The 21,498-nt window shown below is 38.0% G+C and overlaps 1 protein-coding gene across 1 annotated transcript in view; it reads right to left on the bottom strand.

The window, feature by feature from the left end:
- The window catches only part of SLC15A5 (solute carrier family 15 member 5), a 34,747-nt gene extending 16,961 nt beyond the window's left edge, over nucleotides 1–17,786 (bottom strand). The window contains exons 1-5 of the mRNA XM_054188197.1: nucleotides 17,417–17,786; nucleotides 15,380–15,602; nucleotides 9,524–9,693; nucleotides 5,380–5,600; nucleotides 2,666–2,852 (exon numbers count right to left, since the gene is read on the bottom strand). Coding sequence (XP_054044172.1) covers nucleotides 2,666–2,852; nucleotides 5,380–5,600; nucleotides 9,524–9,693; nucleotides 15,380–15,602; nucleotides 17,417–17,786 — 1,171 coding nt within the window. The remainder of the gene's footprint in view (nucleotides 1–2,665; nucleotides 2,853–5,379; nucleotides 5,601–9,523; nucleotides 9,694–15,379; nucleotides 15,603–17,416) is intronic.
- Between the last annotated feature and the right edge of the window lie 3,712 nt (nucleotides 17,787–21,498).

The following is a 21,498-nucleotide window of genomic DNA, read 5'->3' as shown; positions in this document are numbered from 1 at the left end:
TAGAGCTTTGTGATTACCTGATCTCATATCCCAGGTAAAACAGGTCAAAAAGCTTTCCTGAAGTTAATACTGGTTCAAACCAGAGCATCTTTTAGGGAGAAAATATCATCAGCTCCTAAATCACTTGAAATAGACATTGGTCTGGAGGCTTGCTTTTGTATACTATACGGAGAGCTATTCCCCACATCACTCTAAGACAGACAAAATCCCAGATTTAAGACATTACAGTATAATCAGGCATCAAGAATATTAGAGCAAGAACTTCTATGGCTCAGATACTTCAGCTACCGCCTCTCGCCTGTAGCTGACGGACAACTACCCAGACACACCCTTTCAGTTCTCTGCTGAATCTTCTATACTATTGACTAAATCAAGTAGCATAAAATATATTAAAAACACCCAACCAAACAAAACCACAAACCAAAACAATTATGGAACTGGAAAACCTCTAAATTTACCAAATGCTCATATTTTTCATAAAGAGGTCCAGATACTCAATATATTTGGGGTACAATCTAGATTAACTTTAAGATTTTAATGGTTTTTAATCATACCTCATTTAAAAATAAACCAACAACTATAGATTCCAATTTTCACGTAGACCCTTATTACAGAGCAATCAGGTATTTCAGTTCAACATTGTCTATATGGTTCGTCCTGTTATTCTTCGTCGAACTGTTATTCTTAAGGTACTGAAAATTTCCAGAAAACTATTTAAATTTCTTCCTCTTACAAGACTTGAATTAAAATATCGTTATAGGCTGGCTTAACACCAACAGTCTATTTATGCTTTCAATTTTGTTCCTGAAAATAATTTGGAACCTAATTAACTGTTGGCAAACATATTGGCACTTAGAGGTCTACCATATTTGCAGGTGCAGTCATATACTTGGATATCTAAAGCCATCGCCTGTACTCACAGGTATTTTTATGCCTCAGGTAATTTATCACCCCTAACAGGAGGCTATTTTAATAAATGAAGCTATTAAGAATAAACCACTGCATATATTCTACTGCTGTTCAACATAACAGGATAGAACATTAATACTAACTTGAAATTTCCATGGTTTTAAGGAAAATTATTATCTGAATGTGCTTTTTGTGTTTTAATGCAGATGTTATTTTAAAAACTAGGGTAATTGCAACCTGCTGCGTTATATGCATCTGGTTTGTATAAAACTTAATAACACTCTTAATTAGGCTAATTTAGTCAGATTAATACCTCTGTATGTGTCAGTACTCACTGTGCTGCTTGCCATGGGGCACTGAATTAATAGTAGCACACTGAGAAAATAGTCGTTTATAAATATTTTTGTCTGAGGTTTGTAATGCAGGCTGGAAGATAAAAACTGGAGGAAGTTTAATGATAGTATCTACGAAAGGGAATAGTTTTAAGTGAATGCAGAATGGAAGCTGCTTTTCTGGTAGTACTAGATGTAGCTGATATCAGAAGAGGGTTGCAGAGGATTCCTCCGTATCCTAGTACATTAGAGGTTTGGGGGGGGTTGTCTTAAAAAAAAAAAAAAAAAAAAAAAAAAAAAGGAGGCAGCCCAACCCCTACTAAAGCCATCGTTACTTCTAGGCTATGAATTTCTTCAAAATGAGCACTGATCTGCAAGCCCGAGTTTACAATGCTTACTGTTGAAAACACTGGGATTCACAGCAGAGAAGACTTCCTTCTTTGTACCACTTCTATGAGAAGGAGATAATACTTCACCTCTGTAGATCCCTCTTTTCTTTGCTTTAAGTGAGTGCACAATATGGCACATTTCAGTTCAGGATTTTAAGAAATAAAATTATTAAACACCTGAGCAATTATTGCATACTAGATACTCAAATGAAAATTCTAGTACTAGAGAGGAACACTGCACCTCTCTCCAAGTAACCTTCCACCTGTGAAGCGTTCAGCCTGCTCAATGGGAACAGCAGCCCAGTGATACACATACATTTGTTCTACGTAGTCACCTACATGTTTTCTTTTGCTCACCAGTTCTAAACACACCTACTGCAGACACAGAATTAGACTAGATATTTTTATTTCACTTGGGATGAAACTGGAAGTAACTATACTGGTGACAATACAATTTCACTCTTATAAGCTGCAGTCCTAAATGTTGATGCAGTTATAGCACAAAAATGGAAGAAAAACAAAGCCTTTATTCACAACCTAATTATTTAAATCCATACTTATCATTTTGAGCAACAGAACATTTCTCCACTGCCAGAGAGCAATTGAAGGACTCTACCATTCCCCAAAAAAGACTTCCAAAGTACATTAACTTTCCAAAAGTTAATAGATAAACAAAAATATAGAAGAAAACTAAGTCAGAGTAAGTCTGAAGATAAATGGTTAGTACAGTTTCTCTCACAAGCTCCTTAGGATGATTCCTAGTTATTTGTGAGTGTGTCTCAAAATTTTTTATTTGTCAGAGGGGCCTCGATCTCCATTCTAAACAAAAGCTATCCATTTTTTCTTTATATGTAGTATATTTTTTCAGGACTGTCTTTTCAACAATTCCTTTAAAAAATATTCACCCCAAAGAAGTCCATCTTAATATTTATAGTCAGAAATAACTGTATAGGATCATCCATCACCTACTGTGGTTTCTTGTTCAAAACCAGAATATATATCAGAACTGTATAAACACATGTACTTTATACGTACCAATGTAAATTGTTGGAGAACGTCCAGCGTTCTTGGAACTAAAGAGATACGAGTTAATGCATTCCAAAATAGGAACAAGAATCAGCAGTGGCACGATGCTCATCACATTCATTGCTGCAACTGGCAAGACAAATCCACTGAAGTGCAAGTTGGAATTCATGGTTTGGAGATAGTATCCTGAAGGGATCTGTATTGAAGAATAAGACCCCTCTCCATTAGTATACCAGGCACCCTTCATGGACAAGATTTTTACTACATTTGGAAACTTCACCAACTCTTTTCCTTCTGGAGAAGTCACAGTATAAATACCTGCTGGCCAAAAGGAATGATCATTCACGATGAAAGCCTTTCAAAGGGCGACATTCTCATTCTCTGCCAGAATGTAACATTTTCCTTCTATGTCACATGCTCACGAGTTCAACAAATCTAAGCAGCATTCCGTGAACTGATTTGATCATCCCTAGTTAGAGCTATCAGCCAATATACTAAATGGTTCTGTCTAATACTTTAGTCACTTCTCATAGACAGTGTTTAACAGAACAGAATTTTAGAATAGCAAGATGCAGAGACATTTTGAACTTCTCATTGCATGCTCAAGGTCAGAGTAATTTTTAAGACACTCTTGCTGGCCCACAGCTCTAAAAGTCACAGGGAATGAAGATTTGGCCAGCATCTTAGAACCAGCCTAATGTAACTGACATCCATAGCAGCTATGTAGAGGATTTCCTTTTACTTCTGGGAACTGGAAACAGAGGAAAATGAATCGTTAGATGAGGAACCCACCAACGACAGTCATCAGGGTATGAAGTTAAGTAGATTTGTAAGACTGTCTTTCACTTCAAGAGCAAATCATTCCTCCTGCTTGTGTGAGGCTCTACAGAACATCTGTTGAGTTTATCAAAAAAAAAAAAAAAAAAACAAACAACAAACCAAACCAAAACCAACAGAATAGCTTCTACCAACAGATTTTTCAGGGTTTTTTTTTTGGTGTGTGTGTTTTTTTTTTTTATTAGGAAGCTTGATTCACTAAGCATTGCAATTTCCTGTGCAGCAGGGAGTTATAATCCACTCCAATTTACTGACTGATAGGAAAAAGAGAGGTAACTTGAGCAATTCACAGAGTACAGTCATGACAAAGCTGGATGTAGAGCTAGTTTCTTTACTCTGCTTCTGTTTTTGGAGAGTTCTGGATTCCTCCAACATTCTGCAAGGCTCTTCAACATGACTGGCAATGCCAAATCCAAGTAGAATATTGCAGCTGTATAGCCGTCTCAAAATTAAAGTATGGTTAGTAACAGCTCATGTAGGGTTTCTCATCAATGGTTATTTTCAACCCTACTCACTGGGAGTCTTTTCAGTGCTAAAGAACTACTCAAATGTTAGTTCTTAATAAAAATATTTTTCACCTATACCCTACCTCCAAAAGAAGACATAAATAGTAAAAGGGTGAATAAATGGCAACAGCGCTATGAAAGATTAGAATTGAGCCAAATTTTGTTAGTTCCTTCTTTCCGCTGCCTATTGCAAATCAAAATTGACTTCTTAATCGGAATTAAAATATCATCAACATGAATCACAGGCACTGAAAGCTGTTAACCTAATACGGAGAAAATACTACTAATCTTTACCAAAAAAAGATACTGATCTATTGCCTAGTCTAAGAAAAAGCCTTAAACTTACTGGAAATTCTGCCAAAGGAATAGAAGTCATCTCTTTCAGCAGTGCAACTACTTTTATCTTTTCTAGATATATACCTGATTATTACAACTCCAGTTAATGATATCTGGTTTGTTTCCATCTGGTCATCACCTCGGCCATTTGTGTGCGTTATTTGGTTTGTGGGTTTTTTTTGTTTGTTTGCTTGGGATTTTTTGTGCTTTTGGGTGATGCATGGAGGGAAGAGGAGAAAGAATGAGGCAGATGGATGGGAATGTAGGATGATGGCAAGAGGGACTGGCAATAAAGCAGTATATGCTACATATTTGTAAGAATTTCCTTAAGCAGCGTTTTAAAAACAACAAGTAAAAATGAATTTCCAAGCCAGCTCATAAATTCGTTATTCTAGTTGCTAAAGGGTAAGCTACTGCAAACTGCTGCTTAGCCAGGATCATCCAGACAGAAATGAATCTGAAGGAATCATGTCAGCTTAAGTAGCTTCCTGACAGATTTACATTTATATAACATGCATGGACTCAGAAGTGGAAAGAAGCCTGATAGGCTGTGAAAGGATTGCTTCTTCCCACAAACAGAAACCCACCATTTCCAGTGTAGGTACAGCAGCCACATAATCCCGTCAAAACAGTAGGAGAAATACGCAACCAAAAGCGCAAATAAAGATTTTCTGCACCTCCCAAAAAGTGAATGAACATTTAAGAACCTGGAAAATTACATTTTTTTCAGAATGCTGAGCCTGAGTCTCTGACAAATGTAACACGGCACAGGACTCTAGCACTAGATGTTTAAGCCAGTAAGTGTTCAGAGAAATGAGTAGCAAGCAGCCACACAAGCTCCTTCATGAGTCTTGATGAAGTCATTTTTACTTATTTGATGAGATGATAGGAAATAGCAAGTTATATTCTCAGGTAATTAAAACTACTCTTCAAGGTTGCTCCACAGGTAAAGCAACAGTTAAAAAAAACCCATGTCTAGAGACACAGTAGTAAACATACGTCACAGTATATTTCAAGACTTTTATTTAAAAGCTGTGTACCCACCTGCATAATACACGCTCTGTATAGAATTTGGAAAGCAAACAACGGGAAGAGCCTGGCAAGTGACTTTGTGCTTTCAACCTGAGTCTCACTGTACTGACCACCATAGTTTTCCTTGGCATGATCCATCCAGTTTGTCATGCCTCCGCCAAAGTAGCGATATCGCACACAACATGTTTTCAGTGCACTAGCAATCACCCCAAGAGTCGTCAGCAGGGAACTGTCTGCAAACAATCAGAGACAATAGACATTGGTATGATTTTACTTGCTGCCAAAATAAACACAACAAAACACTTTGGGAGGGAAAATACAACCTGATATATTCACCTTCACGTCTTTTTGGGGAGGGGGACGGCAATAACAGTCTGGATTTGCTCCAAAACATTCCTTTTGAAAAGCCAGTTGGTTCACAACCTAATTGTTACAAAAGCAATCCAGCCCAACATCCAAAGAGAAAAGTGCTTTTTGCTACCAGTTATTTAACACACCACAACAATTTGTTGCTGTGTTTGAGCAGGTAAAGTATTACTTTGCTTTCACTTTCTATTTATTGAATGAGGTTAGTATTCAATCCTTGACAGTACTGAAATATTGCATACCTGCTGAAGTCCAGCGGCAAGGGAAGGGTAGGAAAGGGAGTTCAAAAGAGGGCTGATAAGAGAATTTTCATGGATGCATAAGATTTCATATTATCTCAGGACTTCCAAATAGCATGCTGTGGCAGAGGAGAAGTTTCCAATCTAGTGTTTGGCATATTAAAACTTGCCCACTGGTTACTGGGTTCAGTAATTGCTAACTTGGTTCTCAGACTCAGAAGAAGTGGAAGTAAAACTAGGACAAAACTGTTAGCTTCAGGCTTGGGAATGCAGATTCGTTTGTTTTCAGTAAGTTGCCACACATGCAACTAGGGCTTACAGCACTTCTCTGCTTTTCTGAGAGCGTGGAAGAACTACAATAACTTGGGTATTTGTAAATAAACACTTTCCAAAACCCAAGGCTTAACTAAGACTGCAGAGGGAAAATGTATCCCTACTATCTCTGGTACGGAAACGATTTTCTAGAAATATTAATCGACACCTATTGGAAGCACTTGCTCTAGAGTACTGAGAAAGGGCATTTTATTAGACGACTAACATTTAAAACTCTCTGGCTGCTTAGTATTAACCTGTAGACTGTTGGCACTATTGACTAGAATCTGAAATAACATATCGAAGCTTGCAAACACAGACAGTTGGTACAGTTCTTATTGTTCTGTAGAAGTGTATTAGCCGACTATTCTTACCACTCATTATAAGTGATTTTTAAGTTTAGGATCTAGACTATTTCAAGACCAAATCTGAAGATTAACAGAAAAATCTGCAGATTTCCGGAGCAACTTGACTAAGATGCTAACCAGAAAACAAGTGGGACTTGGGGCTCTTGTCAAAGAAGACTTATGTTCAGAAATAGAGAAAAAAAAAAAAAGGTAGTAAAAAAGTCAGTATGAGCTCAACTCATTGGCAGAGCTAGTAATTACATGTTTTAGGTCAGAGAAGTGATTATCTTTTGCTTCACCCTACGCTAGAGGCTGGACATTCACAAAGAAGGAATGAAAAGCAGTAATGTGGTGTTACTGCTCTACAAGGGTTTAAACCCAGTCAGTGCCAAAATCAGAAGATGCACAGAGTGCCCCATGACAAGACCAGCAGACAGGTCAACAAAGCAACAACATGGCTGTGAGCTGGTTTATCTGACCTAGTCTCAAAGATGGTCATGGCCATGTCCTCTCCTTCGGAATGGAAGATGTTGGCCAGACACTTCTTTCTTACTCTTATGGAAAAAAAAAAGAAAAAGCTTAAAATAGACAACAAATCCTGACATTTCCCTGCCTTTCCTAATGGATCAGCTGAGGCCCTTTTTAATTTAATTTCAGTCAACTACCTAGGAAGCATCATTTGGTATGAGGCAAAACAGACAAATACATTATTTAGCTGTGTTTCTCAGCATGGAATTCCAGCAGATTATAAAGTCTAGTGAACTAGGAAGATAAAGCTGCTTGAAGTTGTAGTTCAAAAAGCAACTTGAATGATACATAGACCTAATCAATATCAAGAGGATTTTGCCAATGATGTAGTTAGAATAAGTACCTCATCTCTTCTTTAAAAGAAAAGGAGTAAACCCCACAGAACTCCACAGTGGTGAATTCTTCAGATTATAAATTTGATCAGCTAGTAAAAGACATGTTTAAAAGCACAAATATTTCTATCAGTGCACACTGTGTAGATCAACAGCATATACTCTATACTTGTATTTCTAACGTTTTCTTAAAAAACAAACAAACAAAAAAATCTATCCATATAGATATTAAATTGCAACTTTCAAGCAGTGATTTTCCTTCTTTATATTCAGCCCTTGGCTCTAATGTTCTGCTACTTTGACCTTGATCTAATCATGAATATCTATGATACTTAATTACAATAAAAAGACTACATTGCACCCTAGATGGTAGATACACATTTTTTCCTCATCTCTGGTCACCTGCCAGTCCTCAAAATTACAGCAGTGGAACGAAATGCAAATGAAGTCCATGCTTGACAGCTAAACATAATTGAATGCATGATCCATATTTGAAGAGTTACCTTAAAATAAAAAAAGGCAGCACATATAAAAATCATTTAAGGTCACCTATGGATTTGAATTACAGTTCTGAAAAATTTCCAATTTCATCATCTCACTGGAAGTATACAAAGTATATTATCTTTTATTTTGACTGAGGAGATAAAAAACTCTGCAGCTATCAGTGTAGAGACTGGCATTCTCCAAAGACTTGGAAAATATATGATAAATTAAACAACACTCAGGGAAAAAACACTTGATACAAAATAGTGCTAGTTTTGTTGGTGGCCAAGACAGACATAATCTATAAATTTATGTTACTCCACTTAGTAGAATTAAACTAGTTAGATGATGAACTACATATTTAGTCCATATGAAATAGTCCAGCTCGGGGTTGGATACTAATGAATCTTTTTACCATCTCAGGTTGTAAAACCTGTAGTGAGCCCCAGCGAGCCAGACAGCCACCATTCTCTCCATAAGAAGCTAGCTAATTTGATGCTGATGATTATCGTGATATTTTTGGGGTATTGTGGAGGGGACGCATTTCTTTCTTTGGCTCTGTTTGTTTTGAATAAACCTCTCTAGTGACATCCTCACCATGATATTCCCAGGCACTTGATTTAGGCATTCATTCCCTCACTGGTAATACATTTTTGCTTAGATTATATTTATAATATGAAGACTGAAATAACAACTTGCTTTCAGTTTCTGGGTTCTATTGGAAAAACAATAGCAAGGTTTGGGCACTGACAGCCTTATTCAAATCACCTAGACTCCACTTAAATTATTGAGCTTGGTCAATGGAGAGGGGTAGTTGCCAAAGGATTATGAAGAGCTCAGGTACTAACTGGTGAGGCCACAGAAGTGGAAGAACTTCTTCTGTTATAAAATATCTCCACAGTCTGCACATGAACTATTTAGAGCTACCCAGTATTTCTAGTGATTTTCAAATGGGTAAAAACACTCGATGTTGTATAAGTAAGCACATTGAAATAACAATAAGCATCAGACACTGCAAGACAAAGGCATTACAGAACAACTTTGCTACTAGTGCACATTCCTTTTTAGCTGATTAACCAGACTGCTTGGCTGCTCAGATATGAGTTCAGGTGAGGCAAAGGAGCACACTCAAGGGAGAAAACACGAGCATGCTTCGTGCCTTAGCATAGGTATAAACTTTGCTTCAACTGACCGAAACACATTGGGCATGGGTTGAACCAAACATGACAAAATAAATTCCACCAGCAGCATGCATATGATACCCCTTCTTGCACGGGCAAATGCTTTGACACATGTCTTGATATGACAGAAAATGTACATAAGTTTACCAGAGATTGCTTTCCACTTTTTCAGGCTATCCAGAATCTCCAGGTCTGTCTTTACAGAGGATGGATGTTGTCTCTTACACACAGACCTTGCAAAGCTAAGCCCAAGTATCTCCAACAAAACAGGGCAGTGTTTTGTGGAAGAACATGTTTAGATATGCAAGTTGATCTCTTCTGTAAAAATAATCTCTAAAAATATTTCCTAAGATATAGTTGACTCTTACCTGTTTTGGGTTTGTAAATCATTTCACCACGCACCATGTGAATTGTGATCATAGCCATAAGCACAGACACAAATGGGATAAGGAAACCAAGGTTCCTGGCCACAGATTGCTGGATGTAAGAAATGCTGACAAAGACAACTGCTGAATTTAAGCTAATCAGCCAATAAAACCTAGCACACACAGAAAAGAGAGGGAAGAGTGGAGAGGCTGAATAACGTAAGGCTTTTACAGAAGATTAAAACATTAAATTAAAGGCATGGTAAGTATAATAAGCACAGGCAGCATCAGTACCACGCACATGTTGACACAGCAATTAACATCAAATTTCACTTGGATGCCTTAGCTCCAAGAGGTGCAGGATTAAAGTGACCGTACTAAGGCAGTATAGCTGAACAAATTATTAGTCTAGTACTGGAAATATTCTTCTGGATCAGACTAATTAAATACATCAACATTTACACATTTAATATCTGAAAACATAAGTTTTGTGTATGCAGTATCATCAAAATCACATTCGTTAAGCTTAAGAAAGAAATGTCTTAATGCCAGTATCCCTTGTTTAAGAAATATTAGAATTTGATTTATCAGAAAGGATGGCTTTTCCATTAGTTGCAAGGGTCAGCTTGAGTTTTTGTTGGCTTCTGGAAATATCTTGATAAGGAGGTTCTCCAACATAATTTGCTCCCAGACTGCCTTGGCAGTAGAAATGCTTCCCAAGTAAGTGCTGAGCCCCTCCTATGCACAGAAGATATTCACATGAAAATCACATACTCTTGGAAGCAGATGGTGTATCACTAGTGATAGGCCTACTGCAGTTTGGAAACCCTGACAATAGCATATTAAATATGCTTTAAGGAATTATAAGGATAGCAAAAAGCAACTCAAAAAATAAAATGTATTTCCCTGATAAGATAAGCAAAATGACGACTACTTATTTACTTTATCCTAGCAAATGAGTTTATATCTGGAGTACTGTGTCCAGTTCTGGGCTCCCCAGTTCAAGCAGGACAGGGAACTGCTGGAGAGAGTGCAGCAAAGGGCTACAAAGATGATTAGGGGACTAGAACATCTCCCTTATGAAGAAAGGCTAAAGGATTTGGGTCTTTTTAGTCCGGAAAAAAGACGACTGAGGGCGGATCTTATCAACACTTATAAATACCTAAAGGATGGGCGTCAGGAGGATGGGGCCAGCCTTTTTTCAGTGGTACTCAGCGACAGGACAAGGGGTAATGGGCACAAACTTGAACATAGGAAGTTACATCTAAACTTGAGGAGGAACTTTGAGGGTGGCAGAGCACTGGAACAGGCTGCCCAGAAAGGTGGTGGAGTCTCCATCTCTGGAGACATTCAAAACCCGCCTGGACGCATTCCTGTGCAGCCTGCTCCAGGTGACCCTGCTCTGGCAGGGGGTTGGACTTGATGATCTCCAGAGGTCCCTTCCAACCCCTACCATTCTCTGATTCTGTGCTCTGTTAAGAGTATATTGTCATCACACTTTTTTCATTGGATTCCAACTTACACAAACCATTACATCAGCAGCTCTAAAATCCAGCTTTTTTGATTAGTCAACTGTATAAGTATTCATGAAAGTGAAACATAAAAGTAACTGCTTATTCTTCTGTTGCAAAGCCCTCTTCTCACAACATGACTGACCAATTTTTACTCTACCATTCATGGTTACACATGTTTCAGTTATAACCCCTCAAACTCGTTTTAAATTGTGAGGTGCTCCCCTTATGCTGTTCTTCAGGCCACTTGTGTTGTCTTTTTGCTTTCAGCAGACCATTAATCAAGGTTTCCCTTAAAACACAACTCTCATAAAATAGGGGTTTGAGGCTACAGAGCAGACTCGAATATTGTGCATCTCAGTGTAGAGAGATCAGATTTAGTGAGGACCTGCTTTGGTGAAGTCACAGTTTCCAAAAATACTAACTATTGGGATCAATATGATACTTCATTTGAAGAGTCAGAGTCAATCATTCAGCAATTTTTTCTTCAAATTTGAGTCTGGCTTGCAGATGTAGCCTTTGAAATTTAAAGTTAAGAATTTTAAGTTTGACTAAAGTTTTAAGTTGCAAGCTGGCTTTAAAGACAACAACTGTATTTTAAACAAAGAAGAAGGATCAATAATGTAGTAGTACTACGTCACTATATCACAGGTTACATTTTGCAAGCAACTGCAAGAGGAGATTCCTTCCCCTTTGCTGGAACCTTAGTGAGACAGTTTCACTCCAAGGTGACATATGCATTGATACATAAGTACATAGCTTAATTCATATTGCTTGAACAAGCAAAGCTTGCTTTCTTGTCTGGTGTCACTTCTGCCTCACGTATGCTATTGCACTTGAGTAGTTACTTCTCCTAACTAGTCTAGGATTACATTCTCCACATTAAAAGAAAAATCTTAAGTGTAGTAGAAGACCAGTTACTCCTTAACAACCCAACTCCCAAGCTTTCCAGCTTGATCCCTCCTCAGCTGCAAATGAGTAGGTAGGGCAGGAGCAAGGTATCAGCCCGCCATTGCAGCTCCCCGTAACAATCACAGAAAAATGTTTTGAGCTGAAAATCCTAAGAGGGCAATTGCAAGTCTCTCTTGACACCTAGGAGACTTCCTTAACCCCGTTTCATTCATTTAAGATGACTACTAGGTGGCCTGCCATAATTGTCAAGACAAACCATAGCCATATTGCAAGTTACAGTAGGACATAGCTGAATTAATTACATACATAAAACCGAATTATCATGTCCAACTTTGCAGGGAACAGTTCCTTTCTGGAGTTTCAGAACTCTGATGTTTCCTCACATTGAGAGCCAAATGCCAACTTGGGAGGTTCATTTTAAGAACACCATCCAGAAAGAAGTCTAAATGCTATTGTGACACACTTATAAAAACCTAATGATCTTATTATAACTTTTTACAGAAACGTATTCATTGTGATAACTTTAAAGTAGTAACATCCATGTAACTTCTTATTTAAAAGTATTGTTTAGGTTTATACAGTATTCAAAAAGCTTTTAGTGAATGTAAAAATTGAGATGAATCTGCTGAATGAAACAATCTGAGATCAACTAAAATATATGAAAATATTATAAAATTGACCTTTTGTAACTTTTGGGTTAATTTTGAAGACTCAGTAGATTTCCTGTCACTTGAAATGTTATTTGCTTTTATTTTTTAAGCATGCCTAGCTCTTGCAATTTAAGTTTTCATAGAATTATGGAATCTGTTAGGTTGGAAGGGACCTTCAAATGTCATCTAGTCCAACCCCCCTGCAGTAAGCAGGGACATCTTCAACTAGATCAGGTTGCTCAGAGCCTCCTCAAGCCTGGCCTTGAATGTCTCCAGGGACGGGGCCTCACTGCCTCTCTGGGCAACCTGTGCCAGCGCCTCACCACCCTCACTGTAAAGAACTTCTTCCCGATGTCTAATCTAAACCTACCCTGCTCTAGTTTAAAACCATTGCCCCTCGTCCTATCGCTACATGCCCTTGCAAACAGCCCCTCCCCAGCTTTCTTACAGGCCCCCTTCAGGTACTGGAAGGCTGCTATAAGGTCTCCCCGGAGCCTTCTCTTCTCCAGGCTGAACAACCCCAACTCTCTCAGCCTGTCCTCATAGGAGAGGTGCTCCAGCCTTTTGATCAACTTCGTGGACCTCCTCTGGACCTGCTCTAACAGGTCCATGTCCTTCTTGTGCTGATTTATCCAAACTCAGACCAAGATAGTCCAGTCTCATGTTCTCTACTTTTTTTTTTTTTTTTTTAAACTGCACATCAGTAAAACAAGACAACACTAATAAATCTCATCCCTCGTCTGGATTGTACCTTTTGCTCTAGTTCTCTGCTTGCATAGACAGAATTTACTTCTCCTGCTGCAAAAATAGTGCCAGTCCATAATCTTAACCTTTGAAAAGCAGAAGTCCTTAGGGAAACTTAGTCCAGCAGAATCCAAGTCCCTTCGCATTGGTATATTCTACATACTTAAATGGTCCGAGTCATAGTTCATACTAGGGATTAGAACCAGACCCTAGATGTGCAAAGCAATCTTCTTCAAGGATTGAATTAGACAACAGGTAATTACAGGCTGTTTTAACCCAATCTTTAATCCAATAATTCTGATTGTTTAAATAGAACTTGACTAAGATCACAGACTCAAACTCACCAGGATTATGCAACCATCTCATTTTATATTATTTTAAAATTCAATCCTGTGACAAGCACCTACCAATAGAAAACAGCCTACCAAGAAAAAGTGATTATTTTCTGAGAAGTTTTAACAAGATTAAGAATGCTTAGAATGAAACCCTCATTTTTCAAATCTTGAGATTGCAATCAAATAGCCCCTCTTTGGATGCCACTGCAAAAATTATTAAGTTTTTTTAATCGCACATGTGCCTTCCTTGATATTTCCAAAGTTCCAAGAACTGACCCATTTGGATTCCCCCAAGGAACTTTTTATTCGTATTATATCTCCTTTGTAATCAACACTGAGAAATGTCACTTTGATTAAACACAATTCTGAATGGCTAAGACCACAGTACAATAAATTCTCCAGAGCTATCTTTCAGAACAACTGATTGCTCTCTAGTCTTAATCCCCCAGAGTCTTATTTAATCAAAATGATGTTGCTAATTAAGGATTAAAACTCAGAATAGAGTAAAAAGGAAGGATTTTTTTTTTTTCTTCTCTCCTATGGGCAGGTCAAGGAGGCAGAAGCTGCTCTAAGGAACTAAACAGTCTCACCCACCTTTGGTAAAGCTACCTTATTCACTGAAGTTTGGATTTAATTCAAAACTCTTTGATATTAACATAATTGGAGGAAAAAAGAATAGCCAGGAAAGCCATCCCCAAAGGAAGAGAGAACTGATTCACTAAGATCATTGATTCTTCAGCATAGCATTGTTAATATGCAAATGTTCCCAGTTTTGATTTTAATAACTGTGCATGTATAGGGAAAGGAGAGAAAAGGGGGCAGTTTAGGGCTTATTTCACCCTGCCTTGAAGCAGGAATCTGGAGGTTCCCACAGTGACTTCTTTGATCCTCACTCCACCGTTTAACCACAAAGTACAGGTGAATGTATATAGCACTCTGTGTAGTGTAACAGAAGTAGTAAATAAAGGCAAACATATAATCAAAATGACCTCTCTGACACACTGAGAGATACCATTAATATGAAAAAACATTGAATTTTAAGAACTATTTTGTAAGCAATTGTTCCTCAAAGTTTTCTTAAAAAAAAATTAAAATATTGAAACCAAAACACAAACGTCAAGTGGTTTACCTGATGCCAAAGCTTCACACCAACAGAGCCGAAACAATACAGCAGATCCATACCACTGAGCTTAGCAGTTAGAGACTACTAGTAATCCCTAGTTCCAGCAAACCAGCAGACTCTACTGCTGTCTGTCATTGCTAAAAATTTACTCTGATGTAAATTCTAATATATCATTGAATTTTGTCACTGCTAGTTAGGGAGTAACAACAAAATATTCTAAAGGGATAGCCATGTTAAACATAGAAAGCTAAATGGAATATGTTGTTCTACCAGCAACTAGGTTGGCAAGTCTTTGAGCATTTGGGCAAGTCAGCTCATCCTAATTCTGACTGAAGATATCTATAGGAGGCCAAAATAGATGATCACCTACTGGTCCTAGCAAAAGGAAAAAGTTAGGAAAAGTTTAAACAGAATTCTTGGAATCTATTCCAGAATCTAAGTGTTTTGCAGTTAAAAAAAAAAAAACACAAACAACAAACCATGAAACGCATCATCTGTAGAATTTGCCTTGTAAATTAGCAGTGAATTTCAAGGCTACACTCTATCACCCCCAACAGATAATTAGCTGACATTAAGTTACCAACCAGTTGAAAAAAGAAAGAAGTTCCTTCGGTCCACAGTCCTCAAGGTTGTATGCACTTAATGGACAGACTATAGCTCTTATGCCTCCTATTCCCAGACTAGCTGTAAGTAATGCAAAGTAGAATACTATTTTCTGCTCCCTTTTGGTTAGCGTATGAAGAATGTGTCTTCTGTCAATGTAAATATCTTCAAAGGGGAATGCCACAACAGGTAGTAGGGCCGTGCCTAGAATTGGAAAGAAAATTGTCATTTGAAGTGGATTAGAATCAGACTGATGAATAAGATTTTTATTTTTTTTAAGCACTTACTTAGGTTGAAAAGAAACATGAAAAATGAAAGATACAAGACAGTAGTGCAAAAAGGCAGAGTCTTAATTCTGTAGAAAGCCAGAATCTTTCTGGCTAATACTACACAGAGTAAAGCAAGACCACTAAGGGCCTCCAAGAAGGCAATTTTCCTCTGAAATCCTTGTAAGGATTCAGGTTCTTCAATCACCTGAAGAGCTCACTCTGGAAAAGTAGCTCCTCTCACTAGCCTTCCGCATTACCTGTGCGTAGAGGGCAGTAGAGTAGCTCTCCTCTTGCCAGAGGCCACTACTTAAAATATGTAACTTCACCCGAAGAACCACCTATCGACCAAGAAAACTGCCCATCGTGGAGCGTCACCTTTTTTTGCATCTTCTTTAAACCCCAGAATTTTTATGAGAACCATAACTTAATAAATCCAGTCTCAAAACGTTTGTGTAAAAATTTCTTTTTTTCTCCTGCAGCTTTACGGAAAAGGCATGCTTTTCAGAAACTTCACCTACAGAAGCACTGCCATGAATTGCATTTACCACCTCTAGTCTGCAAAGCCAGTCTTTCAGATTTAATCAGCTACAGATTGTCCAAGTTGTAATTGGAGACTAAACTCAAAATATATCGATGTGTCAATGACAACATTAGCCATGACTAAGACTACGATGTCCATCAAACCCTAATAAGTCAGGAATGTTTAATTATCTAAAAAAAAAAAACCCAAAAAAACCATTCTAGTTAAAACAATACCCAAATACATCAAACTCTGTTTGTGTCACCAGTCTTCTACTTTAAGATACACATTGAAAGGACAAGTGGCAGAAGGAGATTCCAAACCAGAAGCCCATGGGAGACACAGTGGAACATAATAGCAATCATTTTTATAGGCTGCTTGCACAATGGTTTTTGCAATCAGCTCAAGAACATTTCAGGAGTGACTCTGATTTTTTCCTTACTTTGTTGCATGTCTAAATAACAACACAGCTGGCTATTGCAGAAATCAGACTTGCTTATGCTCAACAACTAGTCCAAGTGAAAAGTATTTCTATCAGCTTGGTTTAAATTGACAGAATAATCACCAGCTGTGAGCTGAGCTAATTGCTACAGAACAGTCATACTTAGTTTCAACAGTGCTTTTACATAAAAGATCTTCAGAATAACAGGAGGGGGAGATTCAGAATGTGCAAACAGAAAACAGGCTCTCAATACAAGTATTAGGATCCAGCATCTCTACTTAAAGCAAAGCTTATTTACACTGGTATGTGCTTAAATACATCTTTCACTCTTGTCCAAATACAACTGTCAAATAACTTTACATAAAATAAAATCTTACTACTAACAGCTAGAAAACAGTTTCCAAATTCTTTCTCAAACTTTCTCTCTCTCACTAAAGCCTCACAGTCACCCCAAACACCTTAGATGCTTGTTAAAGGGACCAATTTTAAGAGCTGAGCAAGCGTGTTCTGAATAGCTAAGCCACTGTAGAGGAGTCAAATTTGTGCACCAACTATCCACAAGATGCACAGGCAAGCGTTCCTTAGTCTTGTTCAAAGCACTTCCTCACAAAAGCACGTAGACAAAAATACTGCAGTGCATTTCATAGAGGAGAACCTAAGCAATCAGCTGTTAGAGAAGGTGGCCACGAGGTTGGAGAAAATTGTTAGGTTTCAAACACGATGCTTGATAATGCATTTCTGCAACAGAACTGCTAAAACATGAAATAGTCACCAGGGTGTCACCTACCTAGGAAGTGTAGAAACATGCAGATGCACACAAGCTTGATCCTCCCCACGAGGCATTCGGCAAGCCAGCCAACCAGTACTGGCGTCAACATGGAGGTGCCTACAAAGCACATATTGACAATAGCTGCCTGGTAGTTGCGATAGCCGAGTTTGACAGTGCAGAAGAGGATCATGTTGCAGACGATGCCAAAGAACGTGAATCTCTCACACAGCTCCACCAGCAGCACACAAATAGCCTCTTGGAGCTTCTTCTCAGAGGGAGACACGTTTCCAGCATGGTTGCTTCTCCCAGGTAACGGTCTTTGCTCCTTATCAGCAGTGTGGTTCAAAAGTTGCTTCTCTTCCATATCTCTTCTGTTTGCACCAGGCATGCTTGTCTTTTTTTGAGTACGACTGAGTAGAGCAGCTTAAGTTACAGGTATACTTCTGTTCTCCTCCACTGTAATTAGCAAACTGGTAAGACTCTCGCTTTGAATTCCACACTTCACTACTACAATTTCTTAGGGCACCTGTCACTTTTGTGACATTACATATAGGATCAAAGAGTATATAAAAAAAAAATTAAAAAAAAAAAATCAAAGAGCTACATCAACATTTCAGCTTCTGAATTTAGCAACACTCAGGAACTCAACCTGTTTATTTAATTAGTCCATTTGGGGGTGAACAGGAGTTTTCCCCAGAATTACATTACCTATTAAATTATGTGAATCCAATACAGTATGTGTAACTCTATCTGTATGTCACAGATAAAAGGCTGAAATACACAGGAAAGCTAACATTTTCAGCAGAATTCAAGTAATAGATTGGGAAAATAATTTGGTTAAAATAATCTGATACTTTAATTAGGCAACAAGTAAAAAACTGCAAGCAGAGATAAAGAGAATTTTTTTAAGGTTAACAATATCTAATTGTTATTAGATTTCTTGTTATTTTTTGTTGAAATTCAGATAAAGTTAATTATAAAAATAAGTAACGCTACTAAATTTAAGTTAGAAAAGCAAATTTTAAAATAGAGTTGAATGTATTAGCAAAGGAAAAAAAAAAAAAAGCAATCCAAGAGCAACCTAAACCAGACCTGTTTCTCTAGGCCAGATATTGAGCCATAGCTATAATGCTTCATAAGGGGCAGGGGCACAGGTGATGTGCTCTCTCATATCAACCAAAACCAAAGCTCGAAAAGAAATTCGGAAGAGCCAAACTTAAAGTGCTTTATAAAGCTCCTGCTGCCTTATCCACAGAGAATTTTGTACATTTCCCAGATCAGTTTCTCCATTTTGTGGCGCGCATTAAGATCACTAACACATCTTCAAATTACTCCTAACCAAGAGTGAGAAGCATTCTGCATTTATTTTACACAAATGCATACACATGTTACAAGGCAGTGGTAAATCAGGCCTGCTTCTCTAAATAAAGCTCTCAACACTTCTGATGGCATTTTTTGAGACATAGGCTCTGCTGTTTGTTTCCATCTGTCCATATAGCTACTCAAATTTTACCTCTTCAGATCTGTTTAGTATATGAGAACTCCTACATCCCAAAACAGATGCACAACAGTATATAACCAGCATGGATAAAGATAGATTCCAAGATTACCTCCAGAGAAAAAAGAGAAAAGTCCCCGAATGTCGCTGTCAAGTTTGACTGCTTTACTTCCCTGCCTAGGCTTCAGAGCCTAGAAACTCTGAAGCTTAAATTTAAGTATCATTTAAATTTAAATTTGCTCCCTAAAATAATTCCAAATTATTATTATTTTTTTTTTAATCTAGTACAAGTCTAAAGAAAGAACTCAGACACCAAAGAACTTAAGAGTTTTCAGATAAGCCTAGTTAGGGATGAAAACAGTCGTGACTTGTAGCATGCCAAGAACTATTTGTCTTCTGATCTATGATAGCTAAAATGATCTTCATTTGGACAAACTAGCCAGAGAAGCTCAAACTAGAAATCACTTGTAACTCAGCTTAGCTTCTCCATCAAAGCCTAATGAAGCCAATCCCAAATCAAAACAGGAAAAACAATAATATTTTGACTAAAAGGTGCATATATCTTTTGTCGCATGAAGATACTTTTAGCTACCTGTTCATGAAGAAAGTTATATTTTCCTTTTTTTAAGGAAATATGACCCTATTTTACAATTAGATAGAAAACATCAGGATAAATACACTCTTGCCCCTATAGATATTTCAATGTAAAATAGTCTCTTTTCCTACAAATTACTTTTCTTTAAAAAGCGCAAAGTTTACCTGTTGTCATGGGTGCTAGCAATTCAAAGTGAATCATATCATGGGAACCAGTAGAGACAGCAGGGTTACTAGCTGGGAGGGTGGTCTCTTAGTCCTCATGTGGTTTCATTTACCCTAATTTTGATTTACAAGCTAGGGAAAAGAAATAATTGACTGAGCCTTATAAATACCATAGAAAGGAGGAGGTGGGTGATTTTCATTGTCACTTTGGAATTGCCCTTGCATGCGACTCATACAGGTGTGGTGGTTATGACAGTGACAGATCACAATCAGCAAATGAGTTAACATGCTCAATGCTAAGAGAATATACAATTTCATATAACAATATCTTTAATGATTGATTTTTTTTTTTAATCACTTCCGCAGCAATCATAGGTGGTCTATCTAATTACTTGACATGGTTTAAGTTGAATTCTAGTTGAATCACCTGGCATTCACTTGGCTTACTCTTAATACACAAGGTAGTAGGACTGCATAATGCCTGATGAAAAACTTTATTACTTGTATTAACATATGTAGAGCTTTATATACACTGAAGCAACTAGAAACCAGCTGCACCAAATAACTGCTATTTCAAAATCCAGCCCTTCTGGCAGTAAGGACTTTGTGTATTCTTTTAAACAAATCTTTAAAGGATAGCTCTCAGAATGGGACAATCAGAACTTGGAAAGAGGTTTATGAAAATACTTGCTCTCACGTGACAGGGTCAGCTCACTAGAGGTCTGGCCATTAATAAAAGAGTTGCTACTTGGTAGCCTATCGACCAAGGCTGAAGGTTACTTCTACTCATACTGGAACTTGTAAGTTAGCGTTAGGCAAGTGAATTAAGTTGGACAGGTTGAAACTGAAATTTTCTCCTAAATTTCTCTGACAAGTGACAGTTGTCAGTGTTTTTATTATGGGGGCAATGTGCTGAAATTGAAGAGACGGAATTTCAGTGTCCAGCACAACAGTTTTCTGGCTAAAAGGTAGTAGTGCTGTAAATCTCAGTTTATGTTCTAGAAGGATCAGTCTCTCTAATCTTTTAGTAAATCTGATTCAGCTTTACCCTTACTCTTTCAAAGAACATGTGAGAGGTGTTACCCTCCATCATAGCAGCAGCTGTTGTTCCTGCTAAATATCTGGGAGGGAAACATAACTGACATGGACAGATTGACAAGGCAACACAACAATTTTGACACTGTAAATAAAAAATTTCACGGGTCAAATCTTTCTAGTTAGCACCAGGGTTCCTATTAACTTGCATGGGTTGAGAAGTTGGCTCAACGACCACTGACCTGAGGACTGCAATTTCAAAGTCAGAGCAAAAGCTCCGGCCAAGAGCACTGCCAAACAGGGGCAAACATGCCTGGGGTTTGCTGCCTGATGGTGTAAACACAGGTCCAAGGTGGTAGGTTGAGCAGGCAGCCACAGTAAAGAAACACTGCTCAAAGCTGGATGAAAGAAAGGGAGAAAGCAGGAAAACACTGCACGGGCAAGTTTGGAGGAACGCTTCTGGCACCGAGTGTCTTGCTACAGCTCCAGGTGACTAATTAGAAGAGATACAAGGTTAGTGACAGAAAAAAGAGAGATACGGTAAAAGCACAGACTAAGACTAGACTTCATGCTTTTCAAAATCACCCCTTTAATTTACTTCTCTTATGTGTATGAGAAATACCCAATTTAACACATAACAGCAGCTACCAGCCCAAATTTGATCCCTGCAGGATGCCCTTCTGCAAGGGCAGCTAAACCATCACTTTCTGCAGGTACTGCTCATGCCTCCTTTCGTCTAACACAACGTGTGGCCTCAGAGAAAGAGTCAGGCACTCTGATATTAGGTATATCCTTCTCGCTTTTTTTT

The sequence above is a fragment of the Rissa tridactyla genome, chromosome 1 (assembly GCF_028500815.1).
Source record: "Rissa tridactyla isolate bRisTri1 chromosome 1, bRisTri1.patW.cur.20221130, whole genome shotgun sequence".
Classification (NCBI taxonomy): Eukaryota; Metazoa; Chordata; class Aves; order Charadriiformes; family Laridae; genus Rissa; species Rissa tridactyla.
This window is presented reverse-complemented; position numbering and strand designations above follow the sequence as displayed.